This window comes from Bactrocera latifrons, unplaced genomic scaffold (genome assembly GCF_001853355.1).
Source record: "Bactrocera latifrons isolate USDA-ARS-PBARC rearing strain unplaced genomic scaffold, ASM185335v1 scaffold_440, whole genome shotgun sequence".
Taxonomy (NCBI): domain Eukaryota; kingdom Metazoa; phylum Arthropoda; class Insecta; order Diptera; family Tephritidae; genus Bactrocera; species Bactrocera latifrons.
In genome coordinates this window covers 135579-154590 of record NW_017537091.1, presented here as the reverse complement: position 1 = coordinate 154590, position 19012 = coordinate 135579, and the positions used below count along the sequence as shown (strand labels likewise).

Sequence of the window (19012 nt, the reverse complement as noted above, 5' to 3'; positions counted from 1 at the left end):
CCCATGTTGGACAGGTGCTTCCTGAGCTTACAGTGCCCTGTGTAGATTGCGACGAGGAGGCGGAATTTTTCACGGGGGAGGTGAATTAGTTCTTTAAATCTGGGGAGATTGTATCCTCCTAGAACCAGCTTGGCGTGGCGCATACTTGCCTGTCGCCAGTGCCGTTCTCTCTCGTGCGGAGGAGCTCTTTAAGAGTGTGGGGTCCTACCGCTATGTATGGCTCCGGTCCCAACATCTTTGACGCTGCTGCAGTGCGGGCCAGTTCGTCTTCTTTCTCATTACCTTCTACTCCCTTGTGCCCTGGTACCCACATTAGGTGCACCCGGTTGCACAAGGACAGGCGGTTTAGCCGTTCTACGCATTCCTCGACTAGAAGCGATTAGGTCTCGTAGGATGAGATCGCTTTTAGCGCCGCTTGACTAGCTATACGCTGGTTGCGATAGTTGCAGCTGAGGTTGACTTCAGCAAATTGACAAATGGCAAAAACTTCTGCCTGGAAGATACTTGGGAAGCTGCCCATAGGTATGGACAGCTTGGTACGCGATCCCACAATACCTGCCCCAATACCTTCCGGTGTTTTTGAGCCATCAGTGTACCACTGAATGGTGCTGTCTTCCAGCAGCCTTTCTAGCGCGGAATCACTCCACACCGTCTTGCTGCCTAGAGTGACTTTGAAGTTCTTCTTGAAGTTTATTTTCTTTGTGGTGCTGTCCTTAGGGAGGAGGGCTAGCGGTGTACTCTCCGCTAGTGCGTCCATCTATCTAGAGGACATTACCTTCCCTCTTCCACAGCCTTTTGCTGACATTAGCAGCATGGTGTGCTTTGCTGCTAGCTTGATCACCTGATGCAGCGGTGTGAGCTCTAGTAWGACTTCCAGTGCCACCGTGGGACATGTGCTCATTGCCCCTGAAGCACAGATACATGCAAGTCTTTGCAGCTTTGACAGTCTCCGAATCACTGAAGACTGCGCTGCTTTGGTAGCCCAGGCAACCGCTCCATATGTGACGATAGACCTTACTATCATGGTATACAGCCATCTGATAATACTTGGCTTGCATCCCCATGATCTGCCGGCCAGGCGTCTACAGATCATAAGTGCTCTAGTTGCTTTGGACAGCGTTAGGTCCAAATGCCTGCTCCACCCTAATGATGAGTCTAAGGTGAGGCCCAGGAATTTGACCTCCTTAGACATTACCACCTCTGTGCCTCCAATTGTTAGGGACCTTAGGCCCGGAAGAGATCTCCGCTTAGTGAATGGGATCACGGTGGTCTTTGCTGCGTTTATATTTAGCCCTACCGTGTTGCACCATCCTTTCGCCAAGTTTAAGCCCCTGTGAACAATGTCGCAGAGAGTGTTCTCGAATCTGCCTCTCGCCATTATGACAATGTCGTCCGCGTACCCTTGACAGCGGATTCCATTGCTGATGAGCAGCTCGAGTAGTTCGTCTACTATTAGGCTCCATAACAGAGGGGATAGTACTCCACCTTGTGGGCAAAGCCTTGTGGAGCCAAGACGAATCCTACTTTCTCAAACTGTGGTTTCTGCTACCCTAGTGCGCAGAATTGCTTCTATCCATCTGCGTATCGGGATGGGTACGTTCCTTCTCTCAAGTGCCTTGATAACGCTAGTGTGAGATGCATTATCAAAGGCACCCTCAATGTTTAGGAAGGCGCAGATCGCAACCTCGCCGTTGTTCAGCGAATCCTGCAGCTCAGACGGGAGTTGGTACAGAGCAGTGTTTGTGGATCTGCCCGCTCTGTACGCGTGTTGTCTGGTATGTAGGGGTGCGATCTTCAGCGCTTCCGATCTGATATGGTTGTCTATTACTTTCTCCATTCCCTTCAGCATGAAGGATGTGAGACTTATAGGCCGGAACGATTTGGCTAGCGAATAGTCTCTCCTCCCTACTTTGGGAATGAAAATTACTTACGACATCGCCAGGCTGTCTCTCATCAGCTCTAGCAGATGTGAAAGGAGAATATCCATACCTTGCTGCAAAAGGGCTGGGAAGACGCCATCCACTCCCGGTGACTTAAAGATTGAAAAGGAGGCCAGTGCCCATTTGACTGAGTCTGCAGTGAACAGGTTTCTTGCAGTCAGCCAATCTGAGCGATCTGGCCTACGTATGACCGCGGCTGGATTTAGGTCAGCTTGAACCGTCCCCGGGAAGTGCGTTTGTAGGAGTGTTTCCGCGCTTGTCGTATAGGTCCCGTCGTTTCTTTTTAGGGATAATACTGTGTCCGTCTTGCTCTTCGACAACGCCTTATGCAGACGAGCTGCCTCCGTGGTCGAGGAGACGCTATCACAGAATTTCCTGAAACTGTTTGTCTTGGGAAGCCTAATCTCCTTGTTATAGAATGTTAGGTGCCTTTTGTTATCCTCCCAGCTGCCTGTGCGTTTGGCTTTGTTGAACAACCTACGCACCCTAAGTCTAAGAGCTGAGAGTTTACTAGACCACCAGGGGCAGATTTGTTTGCTGGTCGCTTTTAATGGACAGGCACAGTGATAGGCGTCCATAATGGACTGGTTTATGGCACTCAATCTGCTTTCCAGTCCATCTGTGGTGGATCTATCATGGGCCTGCCCCACTCCACTTATATTGTGACTTAAGGTCTCTCTGAAAATACCCCAATTCGTATTTCTAGGAGTAGGTGTGAGAGGTTTGTCCGCGACTTTTACCCTAAGAGCAAACCGAATGATCCTGTGATCCGACAGTGAGGGCTCCTTTGACACCCGCCACTGTGAGATCAGCCCGATTATGTTATTGCTCAGGGTAATGCCTAGGACCTCCCTGCGAACACTGGTTACGAAGGTGGGCTCACAACCCATATTCTCGATGCTCATATTGTTACTAATTATGAATTCAAGAAGTGACTCACCCCTCACGTTGCAGTCCGTGCTACCCCATTCCGTGTGATGTGCGTTGGCATCACATCCTAACGTTAGGGAAGATTGTTGCGTCTGTAGTATTCCACCAGACTGAGTATTGATGGTGGGGGTGCTGTGGCCGTCTCTCCTGGAAAGTATGCGGAAGCGAGGACGAAGTCCGATCCTTCCTTGTCCTTCACCTGTACCGCCACCAGATCTTGCGTTAGGAACTCTGAAATACAGAAAAAGTCTATATCGGCTCTAACGACTACACAGGGGCGGGGTCTCTCGCTAGAGAGATCCCAGATTACCTTGCTTCTTTTCGAGTTGAGGCCTCTTACCTTTCCTTTGAATTGCCTAACTCATGAAGGCATGAAGAAGTTTGGAATACATAATTATAAAGAAACGACAAACTACCGAAAACTCCCCCTCCCGGGTTGTCGGTATTTACTTTCCCAGGTGCAAGGGATCAAATTGCGTTACAATAGTTCTGTCGCATACGAGACTGGGTGATGTGTGAGGCTTATCTCAGACCCAGCCTTATCTAATGTTTCGGGTTGCCTCTATTTACTTTCCAAAGTGCAGGGGATCTACCCAATTTCGTTACTATAGTTCTGTCGCAGACGAGACTGCGGGTGATGTGTGTGAGGCTTCTACAAAATCCAACCTCAGCCAACGCTCTGATAACCTTCCCTAGCCTTATAATTATATAAACCCGCTTTATATCGATAAAAGTAAAAAAATAGCCTTTACACATAAGTGGTGCTTCCAGTCAGCGTAAGCACCCTTTATAAATGCAATATATGCATACAACTCTGATTCGCTTGAAATATTGCAAACAGCTTTTAGGTGAAAAAATTATATTGCGCATAAGTATAAAAATAAGCAAATAATTTGTAAAATTTCTCGTAGAGGCATTTTATCTATAGTTATGCGTTACATAATAAATAATAAAAAAAAAGTCCATGAAATATAGAAGCAAAAATTAAATGTAAATTACCACATTTTTCGCAGATTCCATTAGCTGAAAGAATGTATATTAAACTCACTCAAAGTAAGCTGAACATTACATCATCAAAACTATTCGAATTTCATCGCCTGGTCAGCAACACTATAAGACGAGCTTTTATCCCAGCTAGAAGTTGTTTGGTCCAGTGGTTATGTCACATAGTAAGCTCATTAGATAGCTTTGTAAAAATATTTGCGTGAAACATCTTCTGATACATTATTATCATATAATAAATTAATATTAGTGCTGAAAATATATGCTATGAGGAAAAGAATGATATTATCTTCGACTGTGAATGCGTTTGAGTCACCCTGCGAACATACGACTAAAAATTTTGAATTAAAAGATCAAACAAGTTCAGCGTCTAAAATAGGTATTGTCAGCGGCACTGAACGTAGTAGCGGACGACCAGAGATCGAAGGCAGCTATGCTCGCTACAATAAAAAAAAAAAGGAAGTTTATGAACATTGCAAATATTACTATGATAACTCAAGGCTTCAGACTGACTCTTTCTTCCCGATAACTCGTTTAAAATTGCTCAAAAATCATCTAATTAATGGCATATGGCAGGAATCAATTCAACCAGAAATTGCAACCAACAGCTCACATATAACACAAAATCCACGTTGCAGTCCACAACGTACAGAAGCTGATGTTTATTCCGGTATTGTTGAGCAGGTACATCATGATGACAGTTGTATTATCAAATCGAGACTTTTTTTGCCAGATTTTCAAAGTTTGAAATTCTTAAATGAGTTTACTTCAGTATATAATGGAACAATAAGCACAAATTGGAGATGTGATTATAATAGCAGTATCAATAGGTTGCATGCATTTGAAGAGAATTCTAATGCGAACAAACAAACTTGTGCCAATGATGTGTCTTCTGGTGGTTTTCATCAAATCTGTTGTGTTTCGTTAGTTTCTGGAAAAGCCGAAATCAGCAAAGGTAAAACAAACGAAATTAGCAGTAAAAATTTAAGAAAAATACGAACTGGTGTAGCAGGTACGAATGGAATACTTAACACCAATACTATTCATTATATACTGTTGATATTATTATCACTGTCACAAGTCCGTTGGACGCATGCTCTATTGTTAGTTGAATCGAAATATGTGAGCCCTACTGATGACGATTACGTAGCTGATAGTAACAATAATAATCCATATATGAACACTAGCATTCCTAGCGAAAGCAGTAATCGGATTAGAGTAAAGCCTGGAATGGCCGTTGGAGGAGTTATTGGTGGTATTTCGTCATTGGGCTCCAGTGGTTATATGGATAAAATGAAAATGAACAATTTGGAAAGGAGCGTTGCCGCAGTGCTAAAAAAAGTTGCCTACGGTACAACGTCAACTACAAAGCGCAGCATTCCTGACAAAAGTTACTTGCCACGATTAACAACGATTGCCACACCATTGCTGACGACTTTACGGTAAGTGCTTACATACAGTGTCTATATATATATTATGCAAACCAAATTTTCTTGAAGAAATGTAAATAATTAAGGCGATAAATGCAGGGTTGCAAATAATGCATCAACAAATAAGTGGGTTAAAAATAAATTTTAATAACCATAGTAGGGTAGTCGAAAAAATTTCTTCGTATTTCTAATCAAACTTCAATTTTGTATATTAATAAGTAAATAAGAAAATTATCTAATATGTACCATTTTGGTCGACAGCTTTTTGACATTTTTCCACCAGACATTCCAGTGTAAATCGAAATTTCGAAATTTCCTGAAGGGAAGCAAGCGAACCGTTGTTGTGCTACTGATACAGCGTCGTCTCCGTAAACTTTCATTGGTGGCTTGCGTTTCATTCTTCCCTTTTTAGACAAAAATTTCAAAATATACCGAATTTCTTCACCATTTTCACTCATTCATTTTTGAACAGTTATGACCTTTCTCGACTTCCCCGAATTTATTTATTTTTATTTTTTGTTTAAAGGAAGCTTAACACTCACCTTTCCAATACTATATGATATGACACAATGTGATTGGTAGCACTGGAGATATACGACTGACACTATATCTATTGGCAAATTTCGAAACGTTTTTCGATTATTCTAATTTATTTTTAAGTTTTAATCCAAAGTTCTGAACTAAAAAAATAATAATTTTAATCCCATGAATATAATTTATTAAAAAAAAAAATATTTATTTATAAAATTATATTTCTTATTTTTAGTTCTATCATTTTGACTTGGAGCTCGCACAGAGCCATACTATTTAATAGTCAGAGTAATAGTCTCACTGTCACATTTGCACGATTTATTTTGTAAATATCAATATTAAATTTTATATATTTATAATTTTTTAAAACAAATATACCGGATTTTGAACGTTTTAATACCAAGAAATAGAATAAAGAAAATCAGATTTACTTTCTGATCAAAGATGGTGAAAAAATTTTCAATCCAATAATTGTGAGTAAAATATTCGCAACCCTGGTTTACTGCAGTATACTATTTTGCAGGTATGCCGAAAAGTCATCGCAGCAACAACAAATAAATCATCATCATAGAAACTATGAGTTGGATTTGGAACGTGACCATGCATTGCCCACTTCGGCGCCCAATGCGGACATATTGAAAAGTAACAGTAATCCAACTTACCCTAATCCGAATAGGCATCACAACCATGAACGTGAACGCAATAGACATGTGATAAACTCTACTCCTTCGCCCTCAAGTAATTATCACTAACATTTCTTCATTTTGTTTTATCCATCTTTTTAAATGTATTTTTTATTAATCGTAATTACAGTACCGAACATCCTAAAGAAAAATAATGGTCAGTTACCCTCCATACCAATGTTTCCAGGCGATATGCCGTCATATTCTCCCCCAGCACGTTCATTTTTTACTCCGCCATTGCCACCAGAATATCAAAATCCTTTTGCTGATAAACCAACGCTACGTGGTACTAATAATGAAGGAATTATACTTAATACAGGGACATATATAAATCGACGTCCTATACCACCCCCAAGTTTAATGCCTGGTCATGAGCGTATACCATTTCGTCCACCCGATTTAGCGGCATCTACTGGGAACAATTCACCGGACGTATCTGTAGATCTTGTCCAAACTGGTAATAGCAGTGATACTACCATACCTCTTGACACGAATGCGGATGCAGACCGAAAGAAATCACTGAATACGCCATATCGTGGGAGCGCAGTTAATAATAATGCAAATCTTGACAATATTAATGTTGGCGGTGTTATACATACAATGACAAGTGATGCCACCAAAAACTTTTATGGTAGTTCTAATTCACAAGAGTTGCCATTGCAAAGTAACAATTCGGAGAGACTACACGGTGATCGTCAAGAAGTTTTGCCTAGTATACGACGAATTTTAAGTGGTGCTAATGGAAAAGGGGATATACCAGAAGTACTATTAAAACAAGCCACATCTCGTCCGATTGTTAACTACAATCAACCGCCATCTTCACCGGGTGTTCTATTGGATGGTAGTAATGTAGCGCAACATCTTGATAGTGTTGAAGAAAGTGGAATATCGAGTATCTCATACATCAACAAAAGCAAGAATAGTCCAACATTGAACAGAGATACGGAGATATATGATTCGGCAAAAGTGGAATCTGGCGAGCATAAATATCCTCTCAAGACCAACGCGTTCAATGAGAAACCATATGGGGGGACCATTGGTAGTAGTAATGGCAATAGAAACGGTAGCACTTCCACCCCTTCAACAGCGGCAGCTATTGGTGGACAACTTGGTGTGAATACTGCAGCTGCCACTTCTACAACATCGACGATTATTAGTGGAACAGTTGGAAAGTATCCGACGTTGTCAGCACCAATTGGAAGCAGCAAAAGTGCCAGTGATTCGGGATCATCTGCAACGTCCTCGTCAACAGCGGCTGCTGCCTCACCACACTCCACGTGGGCGGTCGCATGGAATATTCATGTATATTTTTCTGTTGTACTATTCACCATTTTGGCAGTTTACTCCTTATACAAAGTGCTTACTTACAATAAGTTGACACATCTTTTTTCACAGTCGTATTTTATGTGTATCAATCTGGTTTTGATAGTTATTTGTTCTGCTCGTATTTTCTATCTATGCTATGATGCTTATAATATTCATGCTACGTTCAACTTATTCATTTCCGAATTATTGTTAAATCTGCCTGCCACTTTGTTGACCATTTCGTTTTCAGTTCTGATCTTGTATCTCTTTTTGAAAGCTTTAAACCATAAAAATAACCGTTATTCTGCCCTTATACGGCCGCTTACGGTTGTGGTTGGTTGTGGCGTACATGTTCTACTCTGCATTACACTACATTATGTAGAATCATATACACTGCAGAACCAACAGCAACAACATTTATTATATCAACAACAGCAACAACAGCTACATTATAGACGGCAGCAACAACTTTTGCATCAACATCATCATCAACACCAACAATTTATTTCGGCAGCTACAACAAATTTGTTGGTATCCGCAGCTGGGTTTAATAGCCATTCGGCTCTTTTTCTTCAATCAGCCGCATCAGCACCTACTTCCAACACATCACCGCCAAGAGTTCTTTCGCTAATATGTCAAATTATATACATATTTGTCTGTCTGTTTCTTGGTCTGCTGTACCTCTATTTGTATCGTATTCTGAAGCGAATACTCCATAGTAAATCTCAAAATTATATACACGGCTATCAGAATCTTTCTTATGCTATACATATCACCATAGCGACAGCTTTGTTATTTGTTTTGTTGGCTGCCTTACAAATATTTGGCGCCATTAGTATATCTACAACTCGACCATTAATACAGCAATTAACAGCTGAGATCGACTGGTTGCAGTGGGGTTACCAGTTTTCTTTGCGATTGATTGAAATTGCTATAATAACTTTACTTTCTTGGGTCGCTGGTTTGAAAACTAGTGCCGGCAGTAGTGGAGTCAGTGTAAGCGTTAATGCAGCTGCTAACGGGGATAGCCGGTATGGGGTAGCCGGCGAAAATGGTGGTGGTAATGTCGTTTTTGGAAGTGGAACAGTTAATCATAATCGCGAGAAACATGGTCACCACCACTTCCATCACAATCATTCGAATATGGCAGGTTTTTTTCTGCCATGCACATCCAGCTCGAGTCAAGAGCAGATAGATACTGACTACCCAGCAGTTTGTAACGCAAATACAAATCTTCACACTTACACAATGCGTACAGGAAAATTGATATATGACGATAGTTTTGCGTTGAACTCTTTGTCAGGGAATGGGCAGTCCCAATTGAACGGTGTTGGTAATAGTACTATTCCAGCTGGCAATCGAAATATAAGTGAATTTCAGTTACAGACTCAACCGACATATCAGAGACCATATGACTCGGGGTCTATTAACAGCGCAATTGCCGACGAATATGGAACGCAGAGTACGTTAGCTGGCGGAGGTGGTGGTGCATGTGGGCGCTATAGCAATGAGGTGCCACAGTATACTGATTATTTGACTGATGTCACTACTGATCATTATGAAAACCCAAACTTTGATTTGCATGGTTCTGTAAGCGGTTCAGGATTTGGAGTATCTTCAGCAAACCCTAGTGCAGTACAAAAATTTACCAAAACTTCAACCACTTCCACAACAGCTAGTAGTAGTGCAGGTTCAGGATCTTCCGCAACCTCACAGCAGCAAATGCTGCTTCTGCAGAGTGATAGTTGTTATTCGGAACCTTTACAACCTGCTCACACATCCAGTTACGAATTCAATAATTTCGAAAGACCACATTTGGGAACAGCCGGCGCTGGACCATCTTCAGATTGTTGGTCCGATCCCCACACAGGTCAACCACTATCGCGTATTATCGATAATTATAAAAGTAAACGTCAAAAGAAAATTCATACTACTTTAGATCGTGATGCTTATGAAAATCCTGAGCGGCGTAGTTCCAACTCCACACATTCTTGTGCCTCTAGCCGCTATGGTGCTTACAACTCTTTTGATCGTGGCTTTTACAACGGTATTCGCAAAAGTGGTACGCTGAACAATATTGTTGGTAATGGGAATGGAGGTGGTCATATGTCTGGGATAGGTATAATGCATGATCGAAATTCATCCTCTTCATCAGCGGCGTCTTCGAATATATCAGCTCAGCGTGCATCAGGTTCACAAACGACAGCTCTGTCATCTGAAAAACATCTTCAGCAGCGCAATGGTCGAGGCAATATTGCAGGTGTGGTACGCGATCGTAATCAAGATGGCGAAAACGAACAGTTATTTAGTCGGTCGTCTCTTGATCGTAACATTACTCACCCGCAACACCAACATCAACACAAAAATCCTGATGATACAATGTCATCAGGTATTAAAGTAGAGCGCTCTAATTTAATCGATAATGTAGATGGTTCTTGCATTGCAAATAGTAACAGCGCAATATCCTTTTGCGGTGGGCACAGCCAAATGAGTGAGATCAACGTAGGAAATAGTAAAGCAAGTAACCTATCATTCGAGCAAAGTAATCTGAAAAATAACACACATTCCAACTCATTCATGTTGCAAAAAAGCTATCACAACCATCAGCAACAACTTCCTGTTGTAGTAAACACCACGAAGCAACAGAAGAGACCGGACGTTTCACTATGCACTGCAAATTCTAATTTGAGTTCATCTGAGTCAGGTGCACATAATTCTGGCACTTCTAATACATCCGTCACATCGTCTACTGCCTCAGAAGGCTCAAGTAGCCGCAGTAAGGACTCGGCTATGCTTGTTGCTGAACGCGGATTCGTACGCTTTCGCGCTATTGACGACATAAACAATGCACAAGGCATAGGTATACATAATGCATCAGTACGCAATTAAGGCCGTCACTTTCTCTATTACCATCGCATACTTAGAGAGAAATAGTTATGATATTGCCCTAAACCCAATGTTTTTAAAATAAAATTTAAGCAATAAATATTTGATAGCTGTGAGTATTTTTTTTTATCTCTTTGTCATTGATACACATTAGAGCAGACATTTATCGCAATTCAGCATTGTGTTAATGTAGATATAATTGTTGCGGAATGACTATTCTTGTAGCCCTTAACCTCATTATTATTTTTGAAGTTTTTCTATAATATATTTCACAGTGACAAAACGCTTTTGTGATACCTACTTGTAAAAATGATAATTGACGTGAAGCGACTATGGAAATCTCAAAGTAGCTGATTAATATTAAATTTTATTTGTTTAATTTATAATTATGCATTACATTTCAGAATTTTAATAACTTACTATTACTATTATGTATAACAATATAAACAAACAATATTATATATTTTAAAATTGCTCTAATTTAATTTCGTAAAATTGCCTAATTTAGAAACCGAAGAATTTTAAATAAACCGTGTATAATATTTACATTTATTACGATTTTCGAAAACCGATTTACATAATTGCAAAATGTATATTTAATGAAAATACAAAAAAAATGGTTTATTGTATATATATATATGTATTTTGTTTACTAAACAATATAAAACAAAAAAATACACATTTCTCTCGGAATCGATTGCACGGTTTGTACTAAAATAAGTAATAAAAAAGTATATATAAATTATGTTTGGCATTATATTAGATTGGCTGTCATATACATATGTTTCCCTAAACAAAATACATACGAAAATGTAATTTTCGCAAAACAACTGAATGACAGACGGAAAATGAAAAGAATGCCTTTCAATTTACTGATATTCAGGAAAGCTAAGGTTTGAAGGGTAAAGAATTCTGTGCCGTATTGTCATTTTGAATTTTGCGATATATTGTTTATCGGATTTATCAGTCTTATAGAGGTTTTCAACCAAAGTACGAATAAAATAAACAAGTTCAAGAAGAATAGAGAGATTCACTAAGAAATGTGATGAGTTGATAGTTTACACTGACAAGATTTATTTAAATAATTGTAGTCATAACCCAAAAACTCGATAATTTCATTGCTAAACAGAAGAATTCTCGAAAAAACATTATATGTAATGAAAGTTCGGTTACGAATTTCAGCTCTTTGAGATCCTCAAATCACCTTCACAGTACATTTATAAACACATGAAACGAGTATTAGCAAATACAGAATATACTTAATACGTTTAACGTTTGAAAAAACGTTTATAATATATTCATAAATAGCATTATATTGTTAATCTCAAATCATATGACACCCTAAGAATAACATTAAGACAGATATCACAACACACTGTAGGTAGATAAACTTGCGCGCGTAGATAGTTTATCCTTTGAACAGTTTGCCAGCTGGTTGATATATTTTCCAATTCCATTCAAAATTATTTCACGTTAAAACTGCTCAAGTAAACACCAACAGTTTCAGTTCTTACATGATTCTTACTGGATACATATGTGGTTTTATATTAAATCAAGAACAATAGTAAAAAAATTATTAAGATTTGAACTCATTAATATAGGCTTATCAATTTGTTTTTGTCGCCTGTAATATACACAAAAAACATAGTTTATATATAATGACATAAATATGCATATAAATCTCAATTTTTGAGCATACCATACCAACGCAAATAAGGGTTAAATTAATATGAAAAACCTTACTTTACTGCATAAATAAAAGACATAAATGTTTCTTAATGAAATTTCACATTATGTTCATCTGTAAATGTAGTTAATAGAATATTTTGAAATGCACATATATTTATAACATATGAATATAAACAAGAATGAATAAGCTAAAAGTATAACTAGTGTTGCACATTTGCAGACTTTAGCACTAAGTGAAATATGCTTCGACTAGGCAAGCAAAAACCCTTAAAAGTATTTAAATAATTTTATATATATACACGTATAAAATATAAATTCTTTAATTATAGTAAATAATGTCTACTCAATTGTGTTGTTGTTTTCTTTGGTTTTTTATGAAATTCAATCGGTAATGCTGTTTTTAAAAACTCCATGATAATTAACACATGTTTAGCTTTTTTGCTTTGAAGTATTGAGACAAATATGTCGAATAAAAAAACGAAAAGCTTTTTTTGTCACATGAAAATTCATCAAACTTTGAATGCACTAGGGCTACTAATCAATAATATGTGAATAAAAAACAAGTTACACGACAGTTTTTCTTGTGTCATCCGTTTTCTTAAATTTTCCGAAAGATTACAAACACTAGCTACAGCTAGAAAAATTATTGCTTAATATAGAAAAAAGTGGTCTCGGAATAAGGGATCTCAATTTGAAAATGCGACAATGGTTCATCAGCATAAGCGGAGAGCAAATGAACTCTCGTAAACTCTCCTCTTGCGTGAGTAAGTTTAGGACTACTGTCGAAGCCTTGTCAAATCTGAAGAGATATGACGACCGGGTTGAAACTCAATTCAATAACCATGCCTTCGCAGAACCGAAGAAGTGCACGCGCTTGTTTTTATTCGAGATTTCAACCACGAAAGCAGTGTATCACCTTCTACCATCATATTTTAATTATCATATCATAAATTTTTGTCTGCACATCAGCAGAGTGGGGATGTTCGAGTCTCAAACACTTGAAATACCCGATGTGTAGAAAGTCGGAAGAGTAATCAGCACTTAGTGTAATAAACAAATAGTCCATGGCATAAATCAAAAGCCATCCTGTGAGAGAACGAGTTCCGTAGTATTGATCTTGGCAACCACACAACGTTACTTGAGGAAATAGAACAATCCGCGCCGCCTCCAAGTCTGAAGAGGTGAACCATGAACTACCTGAGCGATCACCAATCATCAATACTGTTTCGAGGCTAAAACTCAAAATTAAGAAAAACTGGGTCCATATTACGGTTTCAACCCAACATGTGGGTTGGAGTTTTGAAATTATGGTTTTAAACTCATCTCGTAAAAAAAATAAGTTGAAAAGTTGGCAAACTACAACTTTTTTTTTTTTGTATTACGGTTTTCAACATTTTGTCAGTGAGGTAGACTGTACCAAAAATTTTCAAATGCTAACAAGCAGCATTAATCAATTTATTTGGAAAAAATAATAATACGAAGTAGATAAAAGAACCATTTTATTTATAATTGCAACTATTTTAGTAGTTATTAGTAACGAATCAATAGAAAGGTGAAAAATATGTTGAGCTCGGAGTAAAATCCAAAACTGTGCGATTTACTACTATACTATACTTTATATACTTTACTCTAAACCCTAGAAATTTCTTTTTTTTCAATTATTTCTTTCTCTCCCAAAAAATACCTCAAAAAATCAAATTTTTGATGCCTATAAAGCAGGCTCCCCCTTAAAATATTTTTTTTCCAAAACTCAATTCAGACATTTCGTGTTTTATTTTTATATTTATTTAAAGATAAATTAATCCATAACAATAAAATAATTTGATTTCTTAATTTACAGTTCAAATTTGTCAGCGACTATCTTCTTGCTTTGTTTCTGATAGCAAAACCGATAAAATACGTTTCCGTGACACCCAAACCGATACCTATTCTGTTTCGAACATCAAAAGGTCATGACACCTACTACTTGTTTTTTATCGGTTTCAATTCTGATTCCGACAATTATCAGATTCCACAACACCCCTGATTAAAATAAAATTAAGGGGCCACGAGGAGTGTTTTGAACATAAAGAGTCGATACAATCTACTAATTCTAGGAATGTAATTTGTCATTGGTGTTTTGAGGTGTCCACTAGGGTGGGTCGATTCCGGACTTTTTTCGATACGGGATTTCTAATAGTGCGGAAAAGTTGCCTTAGTACTTCCTGATTCCAATGCAACTTGGCCAACTCCGGCCTTGAAATTTCGGAAATTCGCCTAAAATCGTGAAACTGTCTACCTAGCGCCTGAAATACGCATCTCATGGCAAAATGTATAAAACAAAAGTTATTCGTCACGTCATTTGCTACCGAAATAGAACCGTAGGACGAACCGTTCCCGAGATACGAGCGAAAATGCGGCACGCCACAGCGCAAGGTGAAAATCGGCTTGCGGCCACACTTCTTGACGTTAATTTCGCCGAGTGGTATCACTCACATTCATTCACCTACGCCAAAGGACATGTTCGGATAGGTCTCCACATAAATATTTTTTTATTGAGTTCCTTCACTCTTGTTGATTTCGCCGAGTGCTATCACTTATATTCTCTCAACAGAACACAGAACTCAAAATGTCTGTATCTAAATTTAAATTTAGACAGAAATGTCCTGTGTTTGGCATATATCCGTACAATCTCTCTGAGTCCCAGTTACCTACTTACCAGGATGTTATCAGTTTGAAAGATTTCGTATAGGGCTACTCCCAGGCGACAACTATGAACTACACCTAGGTTAGAGGTTACAGAAATAGTTGCAAAAAAGGTTGGAAATACTTTCAAAAAGTCATCTATTCCGATAGTTTCACACACCAGAATTGTACAAATGCTCACCACATTGTATAAGAAATTTCTAACTCTTAAACAAATGTTTTTAAGGAACCCAATAGGTTTGAGCTCTAAAAGAGAGGACTTTGTCTCTTCTGCCGGAAAATTATTTGACATTGCTACTTGTAAATGCATTTATTTTTCTCATTGCACTTGTCCAAAGGAAAGGAAAGTTCCCATCAAAGAACAACCATTTTTCTTGGACCAGAGAACCAGAAGAATTGGTCGCATTGGAAGTGTTGGATGGTTGGAAAGGTGGAATCATTCGGAAAGTCGAGAGAACCGTCAAACTGGTGACAGAGGCATCTTCTAAAGCTATTGGCCCCCAATCTCGTGATCGTTTTATACGCTCTGCACTGAAATCTAGGCAACGAGTGCCAAAGTTTAGTACAAAATCTGATTTTATCAATAAAATTGACACAGATTCAGACTAAAACAAGCCTGACATATGGTTGGTTGGGTTGGGCTTGGGAGGAACCCGAAGAGCAACCACCTCCACGCGGTGGGTTCAGGGTGATCAATACAGGTTAGCTGAGAGCTGCAACAATTTTCACTTTGCGGTGTGGCGCGGCATTTTCGCTCGTAACTCGGGAACGGTTCGTTCTACGGCCATGATCACATATACCATTTCGGTACGTCAAAAGAACGTCAAATAGACTTCTGTAATCACAAAGGGGTTTTCTCGTGCGCAGCAAATTAGTTTTGACCCTAGCATTTTTGTCATCGTAATATAAATCAAAACTAATGTCTATTTTAATAAACGTTCACATTTGTGCGAGAAATAACTTAATTAAATTTTTTATCTTTCCTTTCAAAATTTTCAGCTCATTAATTATCTGTAAAATCTTAAATTTTTATCTTGGCAATATCAATCAAACTTCGTAATACCAAAAAAGAGTTGGGTTAATCTGAAGATGAAGTGCTTTAACTTCAATTCTACCGAGTAAAGTAATTAATAAAGATAGTGAAAAATCTCAAGCGTTTTTGAGATGCGACAAAATATGTACTGGGAATGCGCGAATAATTAAAAGCCTAATTGCCTGTCACGGGAGCGAGAATATAATATTCCGATAAATCAAAGCCACGTCCGTTCGAATTCACGTTCACTTTGCAAGAGAGAGTTCTTTATTTCTTAATCTAATTGCTAAGCCTAAATCTTAAAACTAACGGCTTAAACTAGTGGTAATATAAATATTTATTAAAAAGGGGTAAGTATAACCATTCTCAACTTTCATAAAATATTGTAAGAGATTATGGTAAGTATTAAGGTAAGTAATAGATTGGTATTATGAATGCATTAATAAGGTAAGTATTATTTTGTACAATTCAATATTTATAAATTGAATTTCATCATTCATTAAAATAATTTAATTTTTCATCACTTACTTAGTTTGAGATTTATAAAGATGTCGCTTGGCGCAATACCGGCCACCTTGACGGGATCAGGTTCCTTCAACGTCGATTGGAAGTAAGGCTAATTTGTGTATGTGGCGCTTAATTGTGCCCGCCTTCGTTGTTACGTCTGCGACGCGCACCCTGCCGTCTTGCCCTTCGACGGTTGCGACGACTCGTCGCATTACCCATCGCTGCGGTGGTGTGTTGTCTTCGTGTACGAGGTCGCCGGGGTGCATATTGCGTTTGGGGTGCAGCCACTTGTTGCGCTCCTGAAGGCCCGTCAGGTATGTTTTGGACCACTGTCGCCAAAACTGTTCCTTGAGAGAGTAAACAAGTTGCCATCTCTCGCAGCAACGAATTGGGTCCACTGACACCTGCTCTGGAGGTAATGCTCGCAGGGAGCACCCTATCAGTAAATGCGCTGGGGTTAGTGCCTCGCCGTCGTTGGGGTCCTGGCTCAACGGTGTTAGGGGGTGAGAGTTGAGGATGGCCTCCACTTCTGCCAGTAGTGTTGACGTTCCTCTGCAGTCAGTAGCGCGTTGCCGATTACGCAAACGATGTGATGCTTGGCGGACTTCACCGCGCCTTCCCATAACCCGCCGAAGTGCGGCGCCCTCGGTGGTATGAAGTTGAAGCTGAATCCTTCTTCTGCGGCGAATCCCTTCAGCTCCGTTGCCTGGGCCAGAAATGCCTCCTTCAGCTCGCGCAGCTTGAGATCGGCGCCGACGAAGTTGGTTGCGTTGTCGCTGAACATCTTCTGGGGCATTCCTCGGCGACCAATGAACCTTTTTAGGGCGAAAATAAATGAATTAGTTGACAGGTCTGAAACTAATTCTAGATGTACTGCTTTGGAAGTAAAGCAAACGAAAAAAAGTTTTCACGGGTGGTCGACCGCGTATTTTCAAAGTTGTGGATATCGGACCAAAAAAATCTACGCCACATATAAGAAAGGGCCATAGGGCTCGAAGTCTTTCGACTGGCAAATTTCCCATTATTTGGTTTTGCAACTTCGGCTTGTATTGAAAACAATGTATACAGTTTCTCACGGTTCTACTGCAAGCTTCTCGGGCATTAATTAGCCATATGCGTTCTCGAAGAAGCGCAACCAACGCTTTAGCCCCAGCGTGGTGATTTCGAATATGCCGAAACCGTAAATACGTTATAACGAAGTGCGAAGTTTTATTTAATAAAAGCGGAAATTTGGCATCGTATGGGAGATACGCATTTAATAGGCGACCACCTACTCGGATTAATATGAATGAGAGCGATGTATCCGAGTACTCATGCAAAAACGGGTTGAGTTTTTGTAAGTTTGCGGGTAGGGTGGTACCTTTATGCAATTTCTGAATAATGTCCGAACATTCTGAATGTTGGACCACCTGTGCAATTTTTAGAAAACTCAAGTTTAGCTCTTCTGAAGTCAGATCCTGTCCCATGGAGGATTTTGGTGGTCGTCTTATCCATCGTAATATGTATGCGACAACACGAAGCAATTTTTTATGAGAAGAAAATTTTTCAATAAGGTCCAATATTGAATTTTTCTCAGTAGTTGACATTAGTGTAAACGTATTTTTCTTCTTCTCTAATGCTTCGTCTTCTGGTGAGAGCTGGAAGTGGTTATTAATTACCCACAATGGAGGGTCTTCTAGGAGGAACTGTGGACCGCCAAACCATATTGAATTATTCAATTCGTCCACGTTACAACCCCGAGACACTTGATCCGCAGGATTTTGTTTCGTTGGCACATGTCGCCAATGTACTTTGTCAGTCAGCTCTTGAATTTCGAACACTCTGTTTGAGACGAAGGTTTGTAGTGAGGATGGATGTGTTTTAATCCAATGTAAAACAATTTCAGAGTTTGTCCAAAATGTGATACTTTCGAAATGTCGACTCAACAAAGGCGCTACTCTTGACCATAATTTCGAAAGAAGATGTGCTGCCGAGAGCTCAAGACGCGGAAGAGATTTGGTCTTCAGCGGAGCCACTCTATACTTTGCAGTAAGCAGCATACATTTAATACCACTGGCAGATTGGCTTCGTATGTATATACAGCATCCGTACGCCCTTATTGAGGGGTCGGAGAAGCCATGTATTTGGCAGATGGCGCTCGACGTTTACGTAACGAGGAAAGCTTATCGATGAGAGCTGCATTAGGTTGGCTTTAAAGTTCTGCCAGCTAGTGTCAAGGCGCAATGGAATCGACTCATCCCAATCTAGTTTTTGGATCCCAAGCTCTTGCAATAAGATTTTAGCTTTAGTAACTAGTGGGGCTAGTAATCCAAGAGGATCAAAAAGGCGAGCAGAAACCGACAATATATTTCTTTTAGTGGCTAGCAGATCATTAAAATTGTCATCTAAAAC

General features: G+C 39.3%; 1 protein-coding gene across 5 annotated transcripts in view; it reads left to right on the top strand.

Moving 5' to 3' along the window:
- Positions 1–11017, top strand: part of LOC108972981 — a 53882-nt gene extending 42865 nt beyond the window's left edge. For all 5 annotated transcript variants that reach the window (XM_018939941.1, XM_018939943.1, XM_018939942.1 and 2 more), the window contains exons 2-5: positions 3884–4039; positions 4123–5314; positions 6357–6571; positions 6647–11017. In XM_018939941.1, coding sequence (XP_018795486.1) covers positions 4030–4039; positions 4123–5314; positions 6357–6571; positions 6647–10710 — 5481 coding nt within the window. In that variant the 5' untranslated portion in view covers positions 3884–4029 and the 3' untranslated portion in view covers positions 10711–11017. The remainder of the gene's footprint in view (positions 1–3883; positions 4040–4122; positions 5315–6356; positions 6572–6646) is intronic.
- Positions 11018–19012: the final 7995 nt, after the last annotated feature.